Raw genomic sequence first — 26,301 nt, 5'->3', positions numbered from 1 at the left:
TTCTTGAAATCTGGTAATTCAGAAAATGTCTTTTTTTTTAAAAAAATACACTAAACTTCATTCAGCACTGTGACATCTGAAACTCACTCAGTACTATATCACAGTATAAAAACCTCAATTTGAACAGCAATTTTTCAAGAGATTTTTGCTCTGATAGCTTAGTTAGCCCCATGAAGATAACACATTCACAGTGACACAGATGTACAATGAGCAACACTGAATGAGCAAGTTTAATGAGCTCTCACAGCTAGCTTTCGGAACTGAGGTATACTTTCACAATGCATATTTAACTTGTGTTTTTCAAATTCAGATGACTACTTTATGGCATTACCAAAGAAACCATAATCTCCAAAACCATTTCTACTGTACTGGAAGGAGGGTTTTAGCCTGGAAGATTTTTTTTTTCTCCATGAATACTTCATGGTTGGCTAGACTTCATGTACTTTCACTGGAAATTCAAGAACTAAGGAGAAAAATCACCTTTAGTATCACTGCAGTTATCAGAAGCCGTGAGGCTAAAAATTAGCCATTCCAAAGAAAGAAAAAGTTACAAGCACAGACAGTACAAACCAACACTGTAATTCTACCCACCTCCACTTACCTTTGTTTACTGTTATCCCTTTAATTTGAAATGTTACAGTGATCATGAGATAAGAAACTATTAGGTTTATTAGTACAGGATTTTATTTCCTGCAGCCATATGCCTGCTTTAGAGACAGAAATATTTACATTCAGGTTGGCTGAACTCTGGCACCCAACATAATTTGGAAGGGGGTTGTTGAGTTAACTAAAGCTGGTAAAGACCTAAACCAGGACAACCCAGATTTCCCCCCCCCCCCCCTCCTTTGTACTTGAGTCAAATCAAAGAATATATAGAGTGGTTTTAATAGGTTTAGAAAAGACTAGCAAAATCATGTAATGAACTAGGGCACCATGCTATGTCTGGCTTGTTTTTTCCCCTTGAACAGTAATTTAAAGTCATAATTCAATTAACTTCCAAGAACCTGGTGTCTGGAAGTCAGCTTTCTGCTTCATGCCACACACCAATAAGCAATATTCTATAAGGTAATTAAGCTAACATGCATGAGCCTGAATAAAACAAACCTGAAGCTGTAATGGACAATGGTTACAGTATGCAAAATAGTAAACTTTTCGTTTGTCCATAAACTCATTTTCCTTTTCAAATCTTTTTATTCACCTGAACTAAATTTTGATCCTCCAAGTCACTTACGAGCTAGAGTTTGAAAGATTCTTCGTTAAGTCCTTTAAAAAGGAGACTCGATGCTTCTGAATAGCTGGTTTAGCAGAGCATGTTCTGTGCAGCAGTATTTTCCAAGTCGTAGCTGACCTTCCTCATCATTGCCACAGCTAAGCAGCACATCAGTAATTTTGAAGCAACTGTCACATTTCTAGTAGAATGCTTGTTGACAAAATGTACAGAACAACATTCCAAGGAAGGGGATACTCGGTATACTTCAGTATGGTTTACCATCCTTTCCTTGCTCATTTTAGGAATGTTCTTCCTCATGCTCATAACTGCGACATAAAAATTGCCCTTCTAGGTCTGACGAACAATCCATCTAACACTACCTCCGCCCCGGCAACAGCAAGTGTTATCAAGAGAGACGATATAAGCCTACCGTGCATACCTTTTGTGTCTTCCCAGCATTCCCAGCTGTTGGAGTAGGGACATTAGAGTCCATTCCCTTTAGTATTTGTCAGTGGCTCAGTTGTGCATTTGTTTAACCTCTTTTTAAACTCACTGATGCTAACTGCTTCCACAATTCCCCAGAGGACCAAGTTCTAGAAGCTCACTGCACTGTCCATCTGCTTTAAATCAATCACCTACCCACTTCATCTGCTGCCACTGACTCTAATACTGCAGAATTTGGAGTTACTGCTGCACATTCACCTCATCTATGGCTTTCCCAGCTCTGTAAACAGTCATCTACCCTCCAGCCTTCTCATTCCCAAATTGAAACATTCCAGCCTTTCCAGCGGTCCTTGCAAAACAGCTGCTCAGTTCCCTAACTGTTTTTAGTAGAGACCTCTTCTGTATCTTCTGTATCTCCATTACATACACTCCTCAAGATGGGGAGACCAAAACTGCATGCAGTATTCCAAATGTGAGTGCCCCAAAGCTTCCAGGACCATGCAGCAACACCCTCTATCCTGTTTTCAACACCCTGATGATGCATAACATTGGTGGTGGCTTTTTTTGGCTGCTGCTGCAAACAGGAAAGATCTTAGAATTAGCACCGACAGCTGTCTAAAATCATTATCTCCACACTGCAACTGCCAGCCCTAAATTCAGTTTCATGCAATCACAGTTTGATTATTCCCAACCACCCAGACATATAATAATACATACAGCTATATTGAAGCTTCCAAGAAGTCCTTCTGGAAATCTTCACCACCAGTATCATTACCTGAGGCAGCCCATTGCCACTCAAAAACTTCGGAATTACTGTGTGCATTTCTTATGCCACAAGAGCAATGGAAACGCTGAATAAGACTGATCACAGCACTGAACTGGGTGGGGGGAGGGGGGAGAATGGGGAGATGTCACCTCCCAGATTCCTGTCCATCCTGAACAGTGAGCATTAAGCCCTGCCCTTTCTTATCCTCAGCTTTCAATGTTTAAATTTAAACCAGTCTTACAGCAACTTAAAATCTCAAAAATGTAGTAAGTAAACTGCATCATCTGAAAAGTTTATAAGTTTATTTCCTAATTTCTTAGGCACTGAACTACAAGTGACAGTAACCACATCACAGTGAAAATTCACCCTTCTTCCTATGCTGCATTTCTTGTCCCGTATCTAGTTCTCACACCATCACTAACTTTCCTTTATAGCCTCTGATAAAAAACTCCGATTAAATTAAACATTCAGGATTCAAAACCACACCTTCCTGAAGTCTGCCATCCTGTATTCCTTCTTGGCATATACAGACAATTCCCATAATACGGAATTTTATGCTCTTATTACAAGGTAGTAACGGTCATTAATGGTTGTTTTAACAGCAAGACTAATTGGTTATGACTGACTTCATTTATGTTTTGGCAAATCAACTTATCCCCTTCACAGGTCATTTATCTCCTCTATAAATACCCTAGCCCTCCTTACCTTGTTCTTTTTACATTTGACACAGCAAAATTCAGAAGCCTTCCCTTTTGACAGCAAAAGAGACTGTTTTTGTTCCCTGCAACTGACTTTTGGCTGCATCTCTTTGGCTTCCTAATCTCCAGTTTCCCCAGTTTTGCTACTGGTCTCATTTGGACTGGACTTTATTTTCAAACTATCTCTGCTGAAGTTCAAGCAGCCTCCAATATTGCCAAAACCCACTTCCCCCTGCTTCCTTTAGGCTGTATATACAAGGTTTCCAAGTCATCTTACCTCACTGATGCACCAGGTTAAGCAATATGGTAACTGTACACAGTTCCTTTTATACCGTCCAGCAAGTTTCAGCTCTTACCGTGGGGACAAGCTGCTTTCAGAAGGGTCCCTCTCTTTCTACTATGAAGACTTAACTAGTACTAGCAGCAGCGAAGCCAAAATTAAACGCATTTTGGCCTGGTTCACCTCGGAAAGCAAAGTTAAACGAGCCACAGTCTACATTACCGGTTTAGTTACCTCTGAACTGGACTATTGTAATGCTCGTTGCATGCACATCTGATTACTCAGATTCTTCAGGTGATGCAGAATAGAGCTCTGTTTACTCACGATGAGCAGCTCATGTTTTTTCAAATAAAGTACATGTGAACACGTCTTGCAATGTGAGAGGAGTACAGCTATTTGATTACTCTATTTTGTTACATGTACTAAGGTGAAACAAAAATTAGTCAAAATCACCAAAAATACCATTTCACCAGACCAAGACCATGGTGAAAGAACCACTGCAGCTAGGACAACTGGCTGCCATACCACAGCCCTTTAGCCACTTGTTCTAGCTCTTCTTGCCTGTGGCAACAGAAACATTCATGTGGTCTACAGCAAGATGGATCCCTGACCTGTCTAGGAAGAAGAAGAAAAAAAAAAAGACATTCAGCTACCCTAGTTCTTGTCTATGTTTACCAAGTGGCCATACAAAGATTTATTCTGGCCACAGAAAGGCAGTTAAGAATGAGCTGGAATGTACACAAAGGAGGGAAGGAAACAATTCTTTTTCACAGCCACCAGCAGCAAGCGGCTCCACTGTCAATACTGCGTACCATACTTGATGGCAATGTAACAGAAGTAATGCATTACAACGGAATTACTAAAGTGCTTAATCTGATCACTTTTATCGTAAAAATATATATATATATACATAAAAAGGTAATAGTAAACTCAACTTTTAATTTAGTAAGTGCTGCTTTAATCAGCCTTTGGTAAAGGTACACTTACAGACCTTTATGAGAGCACCCTGGTTATTTGTAAAATGCAAAAAGAGACCAAACTCGAGTCGGCAATAATGCATTCCCATATAAACCTGCACACAGGAGTCCCTTGATGTTAACTGAAATTGCAAAGCCTGGGCTCCATTGTTGGAAGACAGATCAAACTACGACCGATGGATTTCTAAATGCCAGAAGAAAAGACTGAATCATCAGAATCACCACAACGTTATTTCATTAATGCCCTATTTCTTTAATTACAGCACCTGAGGACTACATCATTAAAAAACTCTAGAAACTGAATCATACTTAAAAGCTGTAAAGAGCTACTGGAGCCCCATTTTTCTTATCCTGAAGCTGACAGCACTCCAGGCCTTAAAACTGAGAATGCAGTACGGAGACTGAACAAAGCTGGAAAAAACAGCCCATGGGGAAATATAAACTTCTAAGTGGCAAGAGGTTAACTCAAACATTTAACTCTTCTTACCGAGTTCAGTGTGACCTACAATCAGATGACTTTAATAGCTAAAACACAGCAATTAGGAGGGGTGTATACTGACACATTTGTTTTCAGGTACAGCTGAGGGTTATCTACCTCCAAGTCTCCAGTGTTGAGCAAAACATAGGCAGAGGTCCTAAACATCAGTATGCAAACCAAGAACTGAAGTCATACCAACAGCAAACACAAAATAAATTTGGAAGTGTGCTCTCATGGTCTCTGCTCATAAAAAATTACATCATTCTACTGCTGGGCAACAGCAGTCTGTGACTCAGACCCAACTGAGTCTGTCTAATCATAGCTGCTCTACCTTTTTAGTAGACTAAAACTAGAACTAAAACTGGTGAGACCACCATGCTTAACGGAACTCTGAAAACGGCAAAAAATACGCCTATCAAACAAATCCAGCAAGCCCTCCACAGCGAAAATCCAGTGAGGTTGTGTGTAAGGCTCTTGTTAGGATCAGTTTTACAGAAAAAAAGAAAATGTATCTAAAAATAGGCTGTAGGTGACAGTAAAGCCCGTATTTATCAACAAACAACAGTTGTATCTTTATTATTTCAAGGACGGCTAACTTCCATGCTGTTGGCTCCATTTTTTGTTCTGCAAGAGCGACGGGTTTTCCAACATGATCCCAGAACATACCTCCTTCCCCAAAAACAATCTCCGATAAGCTGGTGGGCAAAGAAAATTATGAAATTATTCTCTGCATGCTTACAGATCAGTAATCTTTGTGCAGTAATTAATAAGACAATCTATATGTGCAAAGAAACAAAACTGGCTTCAGGTATGGATTGATTTAAATGAAACAGCTACTGCTTTCCCTACAGTTACTTTAGAAATACTAAATGATATAGAAATAGTTCCAGCTGTCACAGAAGTCCTGCTGCCCACAGAGTGGAATAAGGCATTATTTTCACACTGAAAAGCCCTATCTATCTATCACAACAAAGTCTGAATGAAAATACGAAGTACAGTACCCATATAAAGGTCCAGGGGATTCAGTTATGAAAGGTTATTTCCCACTTCAGAATTCTGCTTAAAACACCCCTTTTAAGTTTTTAATCTACTTCCTTCTTAAAGAAAACAGCCACAAACTTCTGAGATGCTACCATTTCTCACTAGATGTGGGAAGCCAGGCCGTTACAGCCTCACACTCCTGTTGATTTCTCTCTACAGCAATAAACTGTTCACCCAAAGGCATGCATGATGCTTTACAGAACCAAGCAGAGCTTATAGGCTCACAGCTTCCAGCAGGCAATAAAAGCAGGGAAATAAAACAGGACAAGCATCAGGACAACTTTACAGAGTAATTCCAAAAAGTATTCTGTTGAAATGTACATTTCTTGAGGATATTATGGAACAGTCAAGCTTTAAAGTGGCAGACTCACACAGAAGATTCTGGCTTTGTAAACTAAGATGACATAGTGTATTTTAGGGACAAAGAGAGAAACAGAAATGACTGAAAGCAAACTAGAACATCAAGTCTGGTATTACTGATAGAAGTGAAAACAGGAAAAATAGCAAGGAATCAGATGTGAAAGGAAAAGACTTTTAACTGATCTTTGAAGGCATCTTTAAACTCAACACAATGCAAAAGGAGAGTCAGTGAAGGATTTTTAAAAAGCAGCCTTGAAATTTTCAGGTTGAAATGGCAGAGGGTTTTTATAAGCTGTATTCTAGATGGAACAGAAGTAACAAAAAGAAGTGTCTCTAAAGAAAAAAGGTCTGTGTCAAAAAGGTGCATAAAATACTGCAAAACTTACGGAAGCAAAATATGGTTTAATACTTTCACTGCTACTATCAGGATCCAATCCAAGTGCATCATATTGTGTCAATTTCAATGGACTGAATACCCAAATGTCAGTATAGACTTACTTGTAGTACCAAACCTCTGGCATCCTGTACCCCTGCTGTTGCTGCATCTCAACGTAGATGCAGATTATTGAGCTGAACACCATGAACTACCAGGGAATATAACTGTTTTACACACAGTTAGGTCTTATAATCCTGTGAACTCAGTTATTATCCTCCTTTTCACTTTCCTTCTGTTGCACTTACCTGTTTTAAATTCACGCATGCAATACAAGTCACACTATGGTTCCCATCTCTAATGCTATGAACACTTACTGGACCTAACGTAACAGACTAAATTCCAGTGTGGTAAACACTGAAGAGACCTTCATCATAAACATATTTTATACATTTTTCCAGATCCTTCTCTAGCTTCGATCCTTCCCTAAGTTACTGACTCAAGCAAAACCAGAAAAACTAAATTACATTTTCCATAAGGACACATAATGGCAGGATCAAAAATATCCTATACCAAAACTACTGCAATATGGGAGGTTTGCATGGCAAAACACAAGTCACTCCTTTCCCAAAAACCACCGCTTTGGTACCAATCTAATGAAGCCTCTGTCTGAAGTTATGACCATAAAGAAAACAAACAACTACATGGTTTACAGAGAGGACATGGGAAGGGCAAGTGTGTACTAGCTTGTGGAGACTTACTTTCTAGCCCATATTACTTACACTAAACAAAAATTATGAGATATATGGTCTAAGAATGCTTTCCTAGGTAAATACAGAACTATACTAGTGTCAAACAAAAAAACCCCAAAAGAACAAATGAGGAAAAACCACCTTAACACTTGTATTTTCATAACTAATCTGTGAAACTCAGGGCTACACAGCCAAGAAAAAAAAAAAAAAAAGGTGGGATTTTGGTCATTCTTTTTTTTTAAGAAGTGTCCTTAAAGCAAACATTGTTCCCCAGAAAAGCATCACATCTGCATAAAAAGACATTACCGTTAATGTTGTCACAGTAGTAAAAGTGTTCATCTTTTAGAGAAGGGCATGCAGAAACTAAATCCTGCAGGCCCGCACCAGTTACAGTGAGACAACCCGAGAGGTTAAGGTGTTCCAAATGTGGCAGTCCGCCTCCGAGAGTCAATGCCCTGTTAACAGACAGAAGAGAAGTGTTAAGAGTCTGCACAGTGCTCGACTGACAAGTACTCCACTGCATCCCCAAGTCACAGACTTAATTGCATCTCATAACAGAAAACACACCTCAAACAATGTAGTTTTAAATCTGGCAGTTTCATACCTTATGAAGGGGAACAAACACCGCTGAAGCTACGTAACAGACCCGGGAAATGAATTGATTTCTACAGAAACTAACAATTCTTTCCGATAGACTTAAATGGTAAATCACTTCATGAATGACTCCAGAGATGACCAAGTATTTCAAAGAACTACCAAGACATTCTTCTCCAAAACACCACTGATTCTGGCAACTCTTCCAAGGTGATGTATATTCCTCCACCCACCATGAAAACATGAAACTCCAAAGCCTGCTGCATTACGATTCCAAAAGTTTGACTGTCTTACATTTTTTCGGTCAAAATTATTTTGGAATCCAAATGTTTATGTTCCTAGGACTGACAGAGGAACCTCTTTCTGCCAACACACCATCTTATTATTCACATGGAATTCCTCACTTTTTTCCTCCAAGTGCAAGAGAGTTTGGCTGCTGATGCAACAGCCTCACAGATGTATCACACCTGAGCAATCATTCCACATTAGTCTGCCTGCTTCTCTGTGAGCTTAAGCAGCCAGCCCAAGTTCAATCAAAAACAAGCTCACACACCCGAAAAACACACCAGGCTTGAATCACCAAGCCACAGATTCAAGCCAGGACATAAAACTGAAAATGCCTTCAGAGCATCACTGTACAACTTTCTCCTGTCAGCAGGCAGAAGAACTGTTGACCACAAAACCAGCTATCCATTAACAGCTTCTCTATGAAATGAGCTGGCAAGTACTTCTACTAGGAGGTTTCATTCTCTTTTCTCAGGGACCCAAAACACTCCAGTGAGCGCAAGAAGCACTTGTTGCAGCATACTCTCAGCTCTTAAATGCTTTCTTTTGTCCAAAAAGCGTCAATGGAAACCAGCACCACGACTAAACCCTTCCCATGAGTCAATGACCAAATCTCCTTTTGGTCCTAGATTTCCAAGTCATAAAAGGACAGACCAGTAACATGCAAACTACTCGCAGCATGACCTAATCAGCACCTAGGGAAACTCAGCCATAGCCTTTCACTCCAACACTTGAACAGCAACAAGCTCAAACACGATGCACAGCTACATGAAGCTCACCCTGAGCAAGACTAACGCTGCCGAGTAAAAAAAGTAACTGTCACTAGAACCACTATGGGAGACATTTGAACAGCTGGTATTTCTGCACATCAAATGGGAATGAATTCTCTGGAGAGACAAATCAATGCCAGCAGTGCCTCACACACGCTATTTCCCAATACGCCCAGCATACATGCAGGTAGGCATGAAGTCTTCCCACTCCAAGAAGCTTTAATTAGCCCCCAAATGCTGCAGCACACCCAAACACATGGCTGCAACTACTCCAGCCTCATCCCATTCTCATTATGAAGCATAACTACATTTTTCTGACAATGCAAAATATCAGTGGCAAATATCACGCAGAGGATTCTGTAACTCTTGAAGCCATATCAGTGTTCAAGTCAACTATTTTTTTCTCCTCCTTTAATTCTTATAAGAAGTCATATTTAACATTATATTCTAAACATATAAAATTATCATAGAAACAGAATCATTGTGGTTGGAAAAAATATTTTAGATCAACTCCAACCATTAACCCAACACTTCCAAGTCCACCACTAAACCATGTGCCTAAGCACCATGTCTACACGTCTTTTAAATACCTCCAGGGATGGTGACTCAACCATTTCCCTGGGCAGCTGGTTCCAGTACTTGACCACCCTTTCAGTGAAGAAATTTTTCCTAATTTCCAGTCTAAACCTCCCCTGATGCAACTTGAAGCCATTTCCTCTCATCCTATCACTTGTTACTTGGGAGAACACGCTGACTCCCACCTCGCTGCAACCTCCTTTTCAGGTAGTTGTGGAGAGTGAGAAGGTCCCCGCTGAGCCTCCTTTTCTCCAGGCTAAACAACCCCAGTCCCCTCAGCCGCTTCTCGTAAGAATTGTGCTCCGGACCCATCACCAGCTCCGTTGCCCTCCCCTGGACATGCTCCAGCACCTCTGTGTCTTCCTCGTCCTGAGGGGCCCACAGGTGAACACCGTAGTCGAGGCGCAGCCTCACCAGTGCCAAGTACAGGGAGATGGTCGCTGCCCTGGTCCTGCTGGGCACACGGTTTTGGATACAAGCCAGGATGCCCTTGGCCTTCCTGGCCACCTGGGCACGCTGCCGGCTCGTATGCAGATGGCCGTTTTCTGCCCCAGGCCCTTTTCTGCTGGGCAGCTTGGCAGCCGCTCTGCCCCCAGCCTGCAGCGCTGCGTGGGGTTGGTGTGACCCCAGCGCAGGCCCCGGCACTGAGCCTTGTTGAAGCGCACACAGCTGGCCTCAGCCCATCAATCCAGCCTGTCCATAAATTATGTCCTTATCCAGACATAAATGAGATGTTACTACATTATAAAGTTTCAAGCAACTGACAGCCATAATGAAAAAATTAGTGAACTAATAAAATCACTAAAGATCAAATCTAACAGCATTAATACTGCCTAGAACAATAAATTCACAAAAATATTTAACTTTGGAGCACATGCCTAGAAGACTTTATGGTTTTTAAAACCCCCAAAAGGAAAAGCTAGACAAAGTTCAAGTCTGGTACTACAAATATTTTAAAATGCAAAGACCCCTTAAAACTTACCAATTTCTTCAATAAAAATGTTTCTATTGAAACTAGGCAGATTCACACCAGAAGGACCCAAAAAATAAAATCAGAAAAAAATGTACTGCAGTAAAATAGTTAAAAAATGCCTCCTCACCTGAGAGCACGGTCTGTGATCTGGAAACATCCAGACAGACTGAGAAACTGAAGAACTCGTGCAGTCTCTTCATCTGTTTTTTCACTCCCAGAGTATGCAGAGTCTTTTTTCTCTGACTGCTTAGTCCTTGTTGTTTTTTTACACAGTGCAGAGGACTCTGGAAGTGCTCGAATAGTTCTTAGTGCTGTCCCAGCACAACAAAATGAGTGACCGCAGTAAATCAAGTCAGTAGAAGCACAGTGCTGCTGCCACCCTCTAGTCCTTAATCCATAAATTTCTCTACTGTAGCACGATGCAGAACAATTAATATGGGATGTTGGTTCCATAAGACAAAATCCTTCAACATTTCTGTGTCTCCACTCTGCAGCATCTTCAATGTCAGCTAAGTCATCCGCATCTAGCATCCACACATAAGCAGAATTAAAGTTTTCTGAGCTGTCAGGTTTAGTCCAATGCTGCTTGCTGTCTCCTCCCTCAATTAGGTTTTCATTGTTGATTTCATGCAAACAATTATACTTCTTGTTGGACTGCAAAGTAATCTCTCTGTTTTTCCACAGCATCTTAACATTCCTGTTTCTGCAGCTTTTCAGAATACCTCTGGTATGGTGAGTTGATATGATACCCAGTGCTCTGGAAATCCTCTCTATAGCCACATCTGTGATTTTCTCACATCCAGACAGATCAAGGTGGCGTAGATTTTGACAATAACCAACTGAAGACCAACTGAAATCAGGTGAAAAGAAGTGGTTTGGTTGGTTGGTTAGGGGTTTTTTTAGGTTTCGCTCAGAAACAGATGTTACAGCTAAATATACTAAAGAATATTTCACAAGTAAAATACATGTATGAATTCACAGAAGTTAGACCCCTGACAGGTTAATTTGATACTCCAAATACTGTAATACATGCCTAGAAAAAGTGTCTAAAGAAACATGAAATAAGGAATTAGTAGCAACCTGTATTTTTCCATATACACAACTTAAATGAAGTTCAAATCTGCCCTACATCAAACAAGTTTTTAAATAGTAAATCAGACTGCCAACACCAAATACATACGTGACAATCTCAAAAAGCACCTTCTGTTGTGTATAATGCAGTTACCAACAGCCATCTAAGTTACTAGACATTAGCTACTTTCTCAGAAGGCTGAAAAAAACCTTACTGAACTAGCAAGTTTTACACACATACACACACACACACAAAAAATACATCTGAGACATAATATTCAAAGTATTTTAGTAGTTATAATTTCTAGTATTTGAGTTTCTCAAGTTTGGCTGTTTATACATATTGAAATATCAATGTACTACAATCATAAATCCTCTGTAATTTCACATTTTTTTCAAAGAAAATAGCTGGATTCCTGAAACACATTCTTTGTACAGTATTAATTACTTCATGAAAGTGGTGAGGATTAGAGATAATAATGAAATGAGACTTTTTCACATTAACAAAACCTCACCCCTTCAGCCTTATCTTTTTCAACTGAAAGAGAAAATTGGTCTACAGTAATACTGTTACATTATTAGCTATAAAAGTCTATAGCTGATTTAAGTGACCTTTATATATCCATAGTTAGTTAATATCGTTTTCCCTAAGTGATTACTTACATTTACAACAAGCCAAAGCAATCTGCCAAGTTACAAATTGTGGTGTTAGAAATACAGATATATAAGAAGTGGCAAATAATGTAAGTTTAACCTTAGATGGACAAAAGCTCGTGAAGTTTGATTTCTGAGCCACAAAAAATAAAGCTTTTACTTCAATTAAAACTTCCTGCACAAGCTGCAGTGCTGTTACAAGCATCCACGCTGTAAAGTTTTCTGTGTCATTAACACATAAAACTGGAGAGTACTGTGTGATTGAAAGTGTTGAATACTGAAATAGCCACTAAGTTTCAGTATCACAACAAGACCCATTGGTGCAGGCTCTGCATCCACGCATCACCCCACTGACATCAATGAAATTTTGTAGGCTTTGGTAAAACTGTGAAATCTACAGTTACTACACCCAAGTCTTAGAGCTTTGCCTACCAAACGCTACTGGCTACATCAGACCAAGAGACCTACCATAACTGGCTCTCCAAAGTCTATGGACAATTTCAAGTTGTTAATATTAGAACAAAACACAATTATTGTTATGAAGAGCTAGCTACACATTGACAGGTAATACGTACCCAATAGTGAAGAGAGAGCATTTGAAATGGACATTACAAAGTTACATGCTTCACTTGCTATTTCATTGATTTGTTACTCCGGTTTAGTTCTTAGTTACACGTGAATCCTGAATGTGATTTTTCTATTTCTATATATTGGCAACGGACTAAGACGTGTTTGAGTGTTTCCCCTCCCCCACCTCAAAAACTGAATATGTTGGGGTTTTTTTTTAATGAAAGAACAGCTATCTAACCTTTCAAATGCAGAATCTGAAATATCAGTTTGAGTGAGATCCAAATATTCCAAGTTGGGGCAAAGCTCCAAGATCTGTCTAACCTGGAAAAGGAAAGGAAAACAATCCGTAAAGACACAAGCCAGTAAGGCTGCACACAGTGTCAAGAGACAACATACGAATTAACATTTGCTTGAACTGCAACTCATTTTCACTACTCAAGTATTTTAAACTCTGGCACATCAGTTATTAATTAGAGGCTGCATAGCCGCAATTATTAAAAGGCAGTTTCAAATTACATACCATTTTGCTAGACACTGCCGAACTGTAGGCCAATACTAATGTCTTCACTGAGGAGCCTACATGCGGGAGGACATTATGAATTAAGCCATGAAGTAAACGTTTTTCCATTTGTGCTATATTAATGGCAAGTGAATCTTCAGCTGCGTCTTCTACAAAATAAAACCAAAGGGAAAGACTTTAAAATACGCTTCATGTCATTTGGAATTCACATTGCCATCTTACATCGAACAAGTCACCAGAAAACTAAAGAATGCTTAACAAGGCATAAATTATGCTTAACAAAGCATAAAACTTGTGCCGAGTTTTAGCTCAACAAACTACTTAAGCCTCATCTTTAAAACAATATCTGCTTGTCTTTCTGACAGTCCTGAAGAGTTTAACTCCAATGGCAAGTAAAAACAGTAAGAGTCTTAAGAGAAAATTATCATTGAAGGACTTCGAGAAATATTTACTACAGATTATTTACTACAGATTACGTACTGCTCAGGGCTGTCTGGGGCAGCTGTTTCCACTGACCTGCTTTATACACCGAAATACTATCTCACAGGGCATTTCATATCCTGTGATATAACAGATTAATACAAATCTTAAATTAAGCCTAGAATGCATGAGGATGCACAATGATTCATCCAAACTTCCTGAAGAGATGAAGCCTACCTTTTACCTCCTCCTTAAATCCAGACACATCCCCATAACTCTTCTGCCTGCACTCACGTTTGCTCTCTCCTAGATGAATGAATTCAGCTCATTAAAACCCACTGCCTGCTTCTCCCCCTCTTCAGCCCCCACTCTCCTCTTTTTTTTTTCCCCGCCCAGCTGGAAGTCAGGAGATGAAGATGGGGAAAAAGAACACTCATCTCAGGAACCTTAAGTAGTTAGAAGACAAAACAACCCAAACACTTTTTTACTGTATAGATCTACTTGGCTTAGTAAGCATTTAATCTAGACAGAATGTCAGTACTATTGCATCTGTCATTATTTTAAAGTACTGGTATCAACTATGATAAAACCTAGGTTTTTAACTTATTTTACAGAAGATACTCCATTTTATACATATACTTCTTACAGCCATGTCATCTGGGGGTGGGGAGCGGGGGGAGGCCACAGCAGCAAATCAACAAAATCAGAATTTACCTACCAGATTCATCTATGTCAGCATCTTCATCCCATTCCTGGAAAGCACGACTTTCATCTTTTCTATTTTTTACCCATTCCTCATCAGGTTCCGTCTCAAGATCTGCTGCAGGACCACTATACCAATCACCTACTCACCCCCCAGCCCCCCAAAAGAGAAGGCACAAAGAAGTTAAGACAAACTCCTAGTCACTGCAGGAAATAGTAATAACAACTTATCAATATACTGTGACCTGACTTAAAGATATAAATTAGTTTTGCATTCATCTCAACTAAGATTGGACTGAACCTCGACGTAACTTTTTTTGATCTATAGCTTCAAAAGATTCTTGGAAGAGCCTATTATGCTGTTCTGAGACATGCCTGCTGTCCTTATTTTCTTCAGGAGGGACCAATATGACTGCAACAACAACAACAACAACCACCAAATATAGGATATTTGGACTGTGTAGGTGCTGAAGTTCTTTCTGGTAGATAAATTAACCATCAACTTTTAGTATAACACTTGGTTTAAGACATTTCTGTTTTCCATTGGAATCTCACAAATATACATTCAACCAGGATGTATTTTATTGGCCTGGTTGTAGTCACTGGACGTAACAACTCCAGGGTCAAGAAACCCAAATTCCTGAAGGAGCCTAATTACAACAGCTATACAATACACGATTAACATACATACGACTCAAATCAATAGACAATTTTTTAGAACATCTGGATGATCATGAACATCAGCAACAGCTCCATTGTTTTACCTGGTAGGGCACCCCTACTCCCTGAAGGGGGCATTAATTTAGTTTGGGTATATTATAGCCTTGGGCTTGGTGTAAGCACGTCTACTGCCTCCCTCAGTGCAGATTTGCTTTAAACCAGAAACACCTTATTCAGCTCTCACTAGCCGGGGGATCCCGTTATCCCCAAACCAAGAGCAACCCCTGTGGAACAGTACCTAAAGCAAAAAGGTTTCTTATATGAGCACCACAGTGACAATGAAATCCTAATTGATTGTCAACCAGCTGTGAAGCAAAAGGTTCCAGTAACATTTCTCATCATCTTTAACCCATCTTTATAGTACATAAAAAACCTCAGAAGCCTTCTCTGTATTAGGAGGGAAAAAGTTAAAAATTTAATGAAATCTTTAGTTTTATGGGGTTCCCCTCCAGCAGTAAATCCCATTTGAGAAGCTTCCACCCAGTTTACAGCATTTCTGCACAAACAACTGTCGTAGAATAAACAGTATGTCATAGCTTCCTGTTGTGCCAAAAACAGTTTTAGGAATAAGTCATTTTAAGCAGTTGCCAATTATTTTTTTTGCATAGCACTCAATTATCAAGACAAATCTAACAATTTGAACTCCGAAACCTCTGCTCTCTACCCAGTCTTTTGCAGCTCAGCAACAGAACTATGATTTTCACTAAGATCTATCCAACCAAAAAATTCAGACCCAGAAGTCATTTAACTCCTGTCTGCCTTGTACAGATTTTAGAAGCCAGAAAGAAATTTTTAGCTTTTATGTATCTCAAAATTTAAGTTACATATTGTTAGCTTTCTCTCTTAAAGACACATAAAATATAGCTTACTAAACAGCAGAGACTGTCTCCTTGTTACTCAACTACACTGACATGGCAGCATTGTGCAGCATGCAATGATCTACTCCAGTGATTATTTAATAGTCACATAAATATGGACAAATACAAATAAAATATTTAAAGCTACAAACATTCTCATGACTTGTAACTGGCCTCACTGGAATAGAGTACTTTGTATACTTCAACAGGTACTTTTGTAAAGGTTACTTCTCAGCAGGAAATTTTAATTAACAGGAGTTTGAGGAAGAGAAGGTATAAAAAAACCCACTTAGTCCTTACTACTTTAGAAGTTACTGAAATAATATATCTAAAGAATCAGTACGAAAACTAACATACACTTTTCTTGGAAGTTTGAATAGAAAAAGAATAGATTCTGAGGAGGTATTAAAACTCCATGTTTTAAACTTCCATTCTGCAGTTATGTATTTTATTTCTACCTAGCAACCCAATGGAACAAAAATTTCACTGATATAGCTGTAACATCGGTATTTATAATTCAAACCCCCTTAGATTCTAATTAAGGTGTTGTATTAGTCAATATCCTTGTTAGCATTCATACAAGCAAACCAACCTCAATAAAACTAACCAACAGTTTGCATACACGAGCTACTCACGGGTTACAACCAAGACAACTATTAGTTTCTTAATTTCTTAATTCATAATTTGGAAGTATGTTTTGGGTTTTTTTAACATTTAACCAAGTTTCAGGGCACTACAGTTGCCAGAAGGGTACACCCTTCTAGCTCACTCAGCTGCCAGGTTCATTGTACATGATATCTAAGCCTATAAAAAAGAATGTTTTGGTATAGGCTTAGATAATTCTGACAATCAACACTTTCGGAGGAAGAATTAACTTTAACTTACCTCTGGCCCAGCGAACAGGATAAAGATGTTTCCAGAGAGATCCAGTTTTAGCCAACTGTGACCATTCAGTGCTTACTTGACTACACTGACATAACTCTTGGGGGTTAAGGTAACTGAAAATGGTCAGCATTACTTCAGGAGGAAGATTAGCAATATTTGTGGTGTGCCCTGTTACTTCGGTTTCTGAAATATAGAAAGAGTGTGTTAAGTGAAGCACAGCCTCACAGCTGTAAGCAACAGTAGTGGAACTCACAGTTTGACTAGGGCAATGAAAAAAGTGTGTCAAAAAAAAGAGTTTAAAAAAATAGGTATAATTTTGACTAAAAAAAAAACACAGAACCAATCAGCTCAAGTTTTCTGTTTGCGTTTTTCTCAACTGGGTAGTTTTTTCCAACCCTGACCCCCAATGATACAAGAAAGCCCTGGACAAAAGTAAACTGCTGCTACTAAACCACAGCAAGATGAAAGCGGTATCCACTATAAATGAAATGTTTTAAAGAAATGCCTTCTGTCATAGACTATATATATACACACTTGCTTTGCCACATTCTCAGGAAACAGTACTAGCACACAGGATCTACCAGCTGGGACCACCATCACTGGAAGCACTCAATCTCTTGACTGGGACACTGCACAAAGACCATGCTTAACTCTGCAGCTGCCTCCCATTTTATTTCTAGCTTTAACTGCTAGCATAGACAATTAATTTTAACTTAGGAATGGTGACAAGCCATTCTGGTTGTAAAGTAATACTAAACATTAGATTAGAGACGACAATTTGACCATGGTAATTAATACTTCCATGGACAGCAGTAGGAACCATCCCCAATAGCTCTCCCTTACCTCCATAGTACAGAAAGAGCTGCAAACCATATATAGAAGAACAAATTCAGTGCTTTAGTTAGTGGGGGGGTTGCCGTTTTAAGAGAATTTTTAATGCTTTAAGGACAATTTACTTGAGAAAAAAAGTTTCTAAAATAGTTTTCAGGAGTCCTTAGAAATAGCAGGTTTCACAAATTAGTAGGTATTTACTTTAAAAGTTGCAACACGAAGTACGTAAGACTTCACAGTGAGACATGCATCCAGTTTCTTTTTCCAAAGAAGCTTCAAAAGTGAGTATAATGAAAACTTTACCCTGTGACAATCTATTGATACTTTAAAAAATATAATTAAATGCAGTTTCACTTGATGAATCGATATATTTATTCATACACCTGGCAAGTCACTGCAGGTAAACTACGGAGTATTTCACACTAAAATGCAGTTAAAACTGCACAGGGCTGCAAGATGTGTTATTTTCTTCCATTTTTAAGAAACGGTTGCAGGACACATACATCTCTCTCCCTAAAGTCTAGAACACAACCACTGCAGTTACTACTGTCACAAAACTGCTATTCCAACTAGACTTAACAGCAAGTAATGCTGTAAGACTGCTTCTGTCACATTCATCTGTTCAGACTCAATAGCATTTCACACCATGGACCATGATCTTTTCTGAAGGCATCACCTGGAGGGCAGAAAATGACCAGTTCAGTAGTTCAGAGAAGTCAAGTTTCATAAAAAAAAAAAAAAGTATCTGATTACAGAGTAGCTTTTCAAGTTTTTCTAATGAGTACCACATCTTATCAACACCACAAAGTTCATGAGGGCTTGCTCTACTTATCAGTCTCACACCCCAGTACTACACTTTTGATACATCAATTTTCTGTACAGTGTACACTTTGGTACATCAATACATCAACTCTTTGTTGTTAGTTAAGAGTGAAAACTATAAAAATGTACAACTTAAGCAGCTTCAACAGTCATAAAACAAGCCTGAAGTGCACTTTAGTGGTCATCCATTTATTCTAAGTTTCATCAGGAAAGGTAGTTACAGATGAACACAAGTTAATTATCCACTTCCAGAACATTTTATCTGTATGCTGCACAGATGCATTCCCATGTGTTACTCCACACACAGAGCTTCTTCCTTTCTGACTCCTGGAGAGGCCCAAGGAAGTTAGGTAGCAGAGCTGGGGAAGGAGAGTTGCTTTTCATTTGAAATATTGTTAGTTACCCAACTGTTCTGTGTTACTAAACCATCAACAGAAAAAGCTTACAAAGCAGTCCTGAAAACCAAGAACTAAATACAGGGTCTTCAAATAATTTCAATGGAAGTATGAAAGTAGAGTTAATTTTCATTTCTGTCTATTAATTACGTCAAGTATTATCATGGGAAGGGAGAGGAAGAAGGTTGAGAACAGGTAAACAGTGAAGTACTATATACATATTACAACCTGTCAAGAAGCCTGTATCAAACAGTAAAAAGCTTCTGAAGTTTCAAAACTGTTTAAAGAAATTCCCATTTTATAAAAACTATTTTATCTGCCTGTACGTAACTTTAGGTATATCACTGGTGTGGCTTTTTAGATAAAAACTGCAGTTTGAAAATTACTTGAACTTTAATTAGATGCTTCACCTTGATCTGCTTTCTCATCCACAGAATACTTAAAGACCTTCTGAAGCTCTTCTGCTTGATTCCACTTACTAAGACCTCTTAATTCTGCAGCTTCCTTCTGCGAGCAGTGCTGTGCAATTACTTTCTTCTTAATGTCTTTCAGTTCTTCATAAGTAAAGTATTCCATCAACATTGGCTGAAAAACCTAAAGCAAAGGAAAAAGGAAGAGTCTGGTGCTGACAGAGATAGTCGATAATGCTACAAAGACCTATCAACGCAGAATTTCCTGTTTCAAATTCTCTCCAAGTAAAACATGTCATACATTAAATGAACCTAAGGATAGGACTATGGAAGTGTTGAGTTCCAACACTCTGCTTGCCAATGGATACCGCACAGGCCCAGGCAAGCTGCTTAACTGTTTTCCCCAACAGAAAAGGGAAGTGATTAAATTTGCTTAAACTATATAACTTCTTGAGGTACTCACATAGAAGGCAAAGTGGCAAAGAAGAAAACCATGAGAAAATACTTCCGAAGTCTGTCCAAGAGAAGATTTACTCTCTCTAGAAGATGCTTCCCAGTTTTTGGAGACCCATAAGTCATCAGACTGGCAGTACTAGTCTATGTTTCAAATATAGGTCAGAGGCTGTTTGGGAGTGTCAGTTTGAGTCATGAAGCACTGCTTTACAGACTTCTCTTTTTCCTTTAAGTTTTGGTAGGCATCCCCTTAAATATCTACCCACCCCAGTGAGCTTTTGTTAACCAATTTTTTAAAGGACAAGAATTTCATCATGAATTTTCAACATACTCACTGTTTCAGAATGTGTCACTTTGCAGTCGGAAAACAAAATAATGACACCACAGTCCTGAATGCAAATTGGTATAAGTAACAAAACCAGAGAATTGGGAAAAAAACCCTGAACCTCTAAGCCCTTTGTTTCTGTTATTCCAAACTCCAAGGAAGATCAGCATAATATCTGAGGAAAAATTTTACCTACCTCCTCCTCCTCTTTCATATGAGGAAGGAAATCCCTGGTAAAGGCTTCCAATCTCTCTTTCAGCTGTTTTGCATAGTTTAGCTGTTCGTATTCATTCTGAGAAGAAAGCAAAGATTTAACTATTACCTGATCTTGTCCATTGATTCAAGGATTGAACTGTTAAACAAGCCAGTGTTTCAAAGTAGAGCCCGTTATATCTTCCCCATGCATGCAGCATGTTCACTCTATTTCATGGTAGGAATGTGTTCACTTACAAAGTTTCACGACAAGCTGACAGTCTGTACCGGCCTGTTACTAGACAGAACAAACTATTCCCTTCCTGCCCGATTCCAATTTATTCTGCTATCAGATATGAATTAACTTGTCTAATCACATTTCTACTTTGGAGCAAAGACTGAAGTCTGCCAATCTAAAGTCTCACTCAAAGTTCAAAGTAGTACTTTGACTGTATTTTTACAAAACTCCTACTTTTACAAAGTAGAACTTACAGACTGATCTAAGTATTTGCACATTTTCCAAAATCATTATTCTACGATATAGCAGTTCCGCTTCACCTTTCCACTGCACACATTTTACACTGTTATTTTTCAACTTTAGCTTCCCAATTATAATCAGAATTTATTATCAGACATGCTCTATAGATTTACTTTGGAAATAGAAAGAACTTTTAAATAAAGATGTAACTGATTTCTGAATACTAAAGTTACACCAACCTCATCTATCAATGTGTTAACTTATTCTCTGTGCCAGTAGTAAGAAGCTGGTTCTGGAGTCTGCCCAGTAATTGCAACATACTGAAGTTCCTCATAGCTCTTACAGTAAATGTTGTAAGTTTTTCTTTTCAAACTTCTACAACATCAAGAAACCCTACCACAGTAAAAAGCTTATACCATCAAGTTTAATTTAAACTAACCACACTCAAAAAAGTTAAACAGTTGCTGTATCTAAGGAGACCTAGAGAAATGTTTTTCCACAGTTAAAAAGAGTACACTAGCATCCTATTAGAGAAGTGTATCACAAAGCCCAGTATTAAATTTCCTCGCTCCTTCACATTCCGTTTTCCAATTCATCAATGGAAACAACTTAAGACAAATTTCAAGGTTTAATACACACAGAGGACAAAAAAAAAAAAGTTATTTGCTGGATTCCCAGGTCAAAACCAGCTGTAAAAATGGAATTAGACTAAAATGGAATCAAGTAACTGCATATTTAATATTCCTCTTATGGAAATCATGGACCATGTATACTAGAACTGTTAATATGGTATGTCAAATTACTGGAGACGAGTGCAGGAAGGGAGAGTTAAGTTGGGTGCCCCAGAGGAAAGACGTGGCAGGACTGAAGCAGGATTCTACTGGGGAAGAATTTAACAAGTTTCAGTTGTGAAAAAGCCCGCTGGAGAAATAACATTTAGAGTTTCTTGAGGACTGGAACATCAACAGCATTACTGAGCAACGGATTACGGGAAGTAGTACATGACTCACTAACAGAATAAAACAATGCCTTTTTTTTTTTTTTAAAGTCCAGTAATCATCTCCATTTGTGACAATAATAGAATGCTATGTGCCACAAAAAAAAGGTACCCTGGGTTTCCTAACAAATTAATAAAAAACATCATTTGTACAGTCAGAAATTGTTTGGGCCATTTAGCAGAGTAGTCTTTGTATTAGAAAATTCCACGTTGTCTCTTCAAAATACCTCCAATTATGCAGTGATAGACTTCTGTCACAAAATATACCTCTGAAAAGAACTTTTACTAGAATTTTAGTAACTGCTATGAATGGCAAAAGAATTTGTGTTTCAGATTGGAAAATTTTCACTACTGTATCAAACAACCACAAATGTTTCTTCTTCCTCCTTAGTCTGTGTAGAGCATTAAGAAAAGTTGAGGCAAACTAATAGATAATCACAGCATGTTTTCCTTAGAAGACAAGTCTTTCTTACACTCTGCTTACCTTTACATTCTTCAATCCTTTCTCAAAGAGGCTAAGCATCTCTGAGAGTTTGTTGTCCGAGTGTACATTGTACACTGTTCGGCTGCGTTGCTGAAGTAAACCAATGATACACTCATTTTCAATCTGCTCATGCATTTTAAATTCCTTGAATGTGGCATAAAGAGACTGCAAAAGAGCCCGAAAGTCATTGTTGTTGGAGAAGTTGGTCTTGGATAGCTAGAAGAAAGAAAAGCTCATTAAAAAAAAAAATAAGAAATTAATGAAAATCACATCAAGGTCAAGTTAAATCCTTAGAACAGGTATTAGGTCCAGTTAATCATTGTTCCTGTTACTTACAACACAAAAGCTGAGAACCTTCAGTTTTATACAGAAAACTGGCAAACATAAAAATTGAATTTGCAATTCATGCAACTCGCTTCAAAGACATCAAACATTAAGAGTAATGAATGCTTTTAATTTCAATGTTCAAGCTTAACAGATAAAAATCAGATTCAAATGCAAGATAGGAATACATAAACTGGTATTGTATTTGAATAGTAACTTTCACATAGTTTATCTAATTGGTACATTACACCATTATTTAATACGACTTCTTCCAGAAGTGGGTAGAATTAATACTAGCATTTGAATACTACAGATTAACAAATATTTATATGATAACCCTATTAATATGACTATTTATTCACAAGATTCATGATTATTTTAACCTTCATGACTGACTTATTCGATTTTTATTAACAGGAACCAACAAATTCTACATAAACCCCTCAAACTTTTTTAAAAACTCATTATGCATGGTCATTTCATGTATACGTTTCCTCTTACATTAAAACCTTAAGCCATTCATACCTGAATTCTGTTAACTCCCCAAAATAAGTTAACAGAGCAGTTTTACTAAAATGTTGTGTTTTGTGAATGAGGTATAAGTAAACTAAGGGATTTAATTGCACAATTCCCTCATTTCCAGTGGCAACTACAACTGCATTTCCTATCACAGGCTCTGAAGAAAAAAAAAATTAAGCTAAAAATTTTACAAATAGTGCAAATAACTAATGATAGCTACAGAAGTTTAACAAAGCATAAGAAACACAATAATGCACACTGTAAAGAAAAGCATGCTACATTTAATCAGACAAATTCTGAAGGCAGCTGTCTTATTCCACATGAAGGAACAGAGCTTAAGAAAACAGGAAAGTAGTGTTAACTTTTTAAAGATCATCCTTGAGAGAACAATGCACTTACAGCACTAGCTTTAAGAAGCTAGTAGAATCAAAGTTGTGTTAAGCAACAAACAAATCTTGTGAAACACCAAGATAAGCAAATGCAGAAAGATTTCCTGGTAGAAAACAATGCAATCTCCCCATCCCGGCAGGTAACTGAAAGGCTTAGCCACTTTCCCAGATCTACATTTTAGTAGTAACTAAGAAGCCATTACCAGATGCCCCTGGGCCTACCTTTAGGGACACATTATCCACAAGGAACGCTGAGTCCTAACAAGTGAATACAGGCTACACTAGCTGTGGGAAAAGGTCTCCAATGGACCGTGAACCAGAAAACAAGAAAAAAATCTAGACAGCACAGAGCTCCTGATAACACAGTACTGCCATTTTTACATATGTATAGTCGACATAAGCAACAATATATTTTAAAACTGCATTTCCAATTGGTGAACGTTGAAAAACAGTATTTCTTTTCCATTCTTATGTTTTATTCCACGTGCAGCTTCAGGAATCATAGCCTACAGCAGTATACAAGAGCAAGCATTCTAAAAATAAAAATATTTTAATTCAGAAAACAAGCCACTGGAATAGTCATAATATAAAGATTCTGGAATCTAAGGATTCTACTAGAAACGGGAATCTGAGACATATGTTCACACATAATACTTGCATACATCAAAACCAACCATGAATCAAGGTATCTAAAATTTCTATTGTTTAAAAAACCCAAATGTACTTATTCATTCTGACATTGCATTGCCACTTCCTGGCAACCACTGGCAATGCAACCAAAACACGCTGGACATCTGCCAAGTACTTATGCAACTCCAAGTCTGCTGTGCATACTGTACATTACACGCTGTACATACGAGCAAAGCTACTGTCATTATGGGAAAATAAACTTACTTAGCCTCAGCAGAGAAAGAAAACAGGGCAAAGGTAAGGGCTGGTTTGGGGTTTTTTCCCCCGGTATCTTTTAGACCACAAAGATTAGTGTATTTGTGATGCACTGTTACGTACATATCACAAACGGGAAAAGATCGTGGCTCTGAAGACCATTTCTATCCTATGCTAAGCTCAGAGAATGCAATATACAGAGCAGTGGCACTACATGAAACTAATGGTTAGGCTTTCTACACTGAAAGACAGAAGTCTGAACAAGCACAGGAGATTGGTACAACCTCTTCAGGATAGCCTCCTGACCTCCAGCTATTTGTGATTCAGACCTCAATAATGGTGCAGTTTGGTTTCTAAAGTAGCAATTCTCTTCATCAAGGTCTCAAAATTGTTCATTCTACCCATAACTACCCATAAAGATCCACAATACATGAAGTCAGTCCCCAAATACCCTTTTCCCCAAGAATGCCATTTGCTCCCAAATGCTTGGCATTTTGATAGATGTAAAAATGTAAACAAGGCTGCTGATGTGTGTAACGGTAAGGTTAAACAAAACTACTCTACTCTGCTGTTCAGCTTAAAAATCCCCACAGAACTGGTCCTGATACAAAATTGCATCTTCTCATCCTCCTCATTCAAAGTTTGAAATTTTCAGTACCCAAAAGCTTCCGTTGAACCTACCTATTAACACCCACAAATCTGGAATAAATAAAGAATCCATTTGTACATGCAATTTAAGAATTCCTGTTACAAATGTGTTGTTATATAAGCCACTATAACATGAAACGCTTGCATATTCACCTCTGCTACTGAGGCTTCCAGCAGATATCCAGGAGATTAGGAACTATGGAGAGGATATTGAAGTTTAATGACTGTACTTGAATCAGAAATTTGTACTTTAAAAAGGTTAGCTGAAGCTGAGAAAAAAACTGGCTTTTCAGAGGACAGGTAGCCTAGCAACAAAGTCACTCGGTCAGATTTGTAATTTCATTACCAAGACTGATGAAGTCTTATGACCAGGACCAAGACCATTAACAGACAGCAGCTGCTCCACTCTGAGGTACACTTTTCACCAGCTTTACACAAGGAAAACTAGTGCAGGAGTTTAGCAGTGGAAAAGAAAACCACCATCACCCAGACTCAGACACAGAATCCCAAGAGAATGGCAAAGAAGAGAAAATGGACTGTATTAAACATATTTGCTGACTGGTCAAAAGTACAAAGCACAGTGCATGTGTGATCCCTGACCAGGCTTAAAACACACTATGCTAATGTGATTATCACAGCCACAGGTGTTAGAAATACCTGGGAGCTTTCTGACTTTTGAAGACATGCTTAAGCAATTGTAAGTACAGCACAACTGTTCTTCTTTGGAATGCAAACTCTAACTGAGGAACAGTACCACATGAGAAACTGTCCTGCCTCCTGAAGCCTCATGAAATCTAAGAATTAAACGTAATCCCAACAGCCTCAGCAACAGGCCAAACAACAGACAGTGAACTGCCCTGCAAATTCCATCTGAAACACTTCAGAGACTTTTGGCTGATGCACGCATACTCTAGAAGTAGCCAGGAGCTGTTACATTCAATATTAACTTTATTTATTAAACCCTTATTTAAAAAAAAAAATGCATTTCAACTGGGGAAGGCACATCAACAATCCAAAGGCCACCGTGGTGCCAGCAGCGAACCACGAGGTTGCAAAACTTATCAAACCTATTCCAAGTAACAGCATGACAAGGTTAAAGAAGTTAAAAGTGGCTGCAAATTCACAAACTGCTTTATTTCAAGTGAAGGTTTTCACCATCAGCACCTCTTAACT

At 38.4% G+C, this 26,301-nt stretch overlaps 1 protein-coding gene across 2 annotated transcripts in view; it reads right to left on the bottom strand.

Annotated features, from left to right (window-relative positions):
- The window catches only part of FBXL5 (F-box and leucine rich repeat protein 5), a 35,405-nt gene that overhangs the window by 452 nt on the left and 8,652 nt on the right, over positions 1-26,301 (bottom strand). Inside the window, exons 2-11 of one of the 2 annotated variants that reach the window (XM_037384495.1) lie at positions 22,364-22,579; positions 20,409-20,504; positions 19,435-19,618; positions 16,977-17,159; positions 14,531-14,656; positions 13,393-13,541; positions 13,111-13,193; positions 10,705-11,427; positions 7,686-7,834; positions 31-5,548 (exon numbers count right to left, since the gene is read on the bottom strand). In XM_037384495.1, coding sequence (XP_037240392.1) covers positions 5,445-5,548; positions 7,686-7,834; positions 10,705-11,427; positions 13,111-13,193; positions 13,393-13,541; positions 14,531-14,656; positions 16,977-17,159; positions 19,435-19,618; positions 20,409-20,504; positions 22,364-22,579 — 2,013 coding nt within the window. In that variant the 3' untranslated portion in view covers positions 31-5,444. Of the gene's footprint in view, positions 1-30; positions 5,549-7,685; positions 7,835-10,704; positions 11,428-13,110; positions 13,194-13,392; positions 13,542-14,530; positions 14,657-16,976; positions 17,160-19,434; positions 19,619-20,408; positions 20,505-22,363; positions 22,580-26,301 lie in introns of those variants that run through there. The other variant, XM_037384504.1, reaches the window with a different exon arrangement.

This window comes from Falco rusticolus, chromosome 1, assembly GCF_015220075.1.
Source record: "Falco rusticolus isolate bFalRus1 chromosome 1, bFalRus1.pri, whole genome shotgun sequence".
Classification (NCBI taxonomy): Eukaryota; Metazoa; Chordata; class Aves; order Falconiformes; family Falconidae; genus Falco; species Falco rusticolus.
Note: the sequence above shows the minus strand (reverse complement) of the source record. Positions and strands in the feature narration are given on the sequence as shown.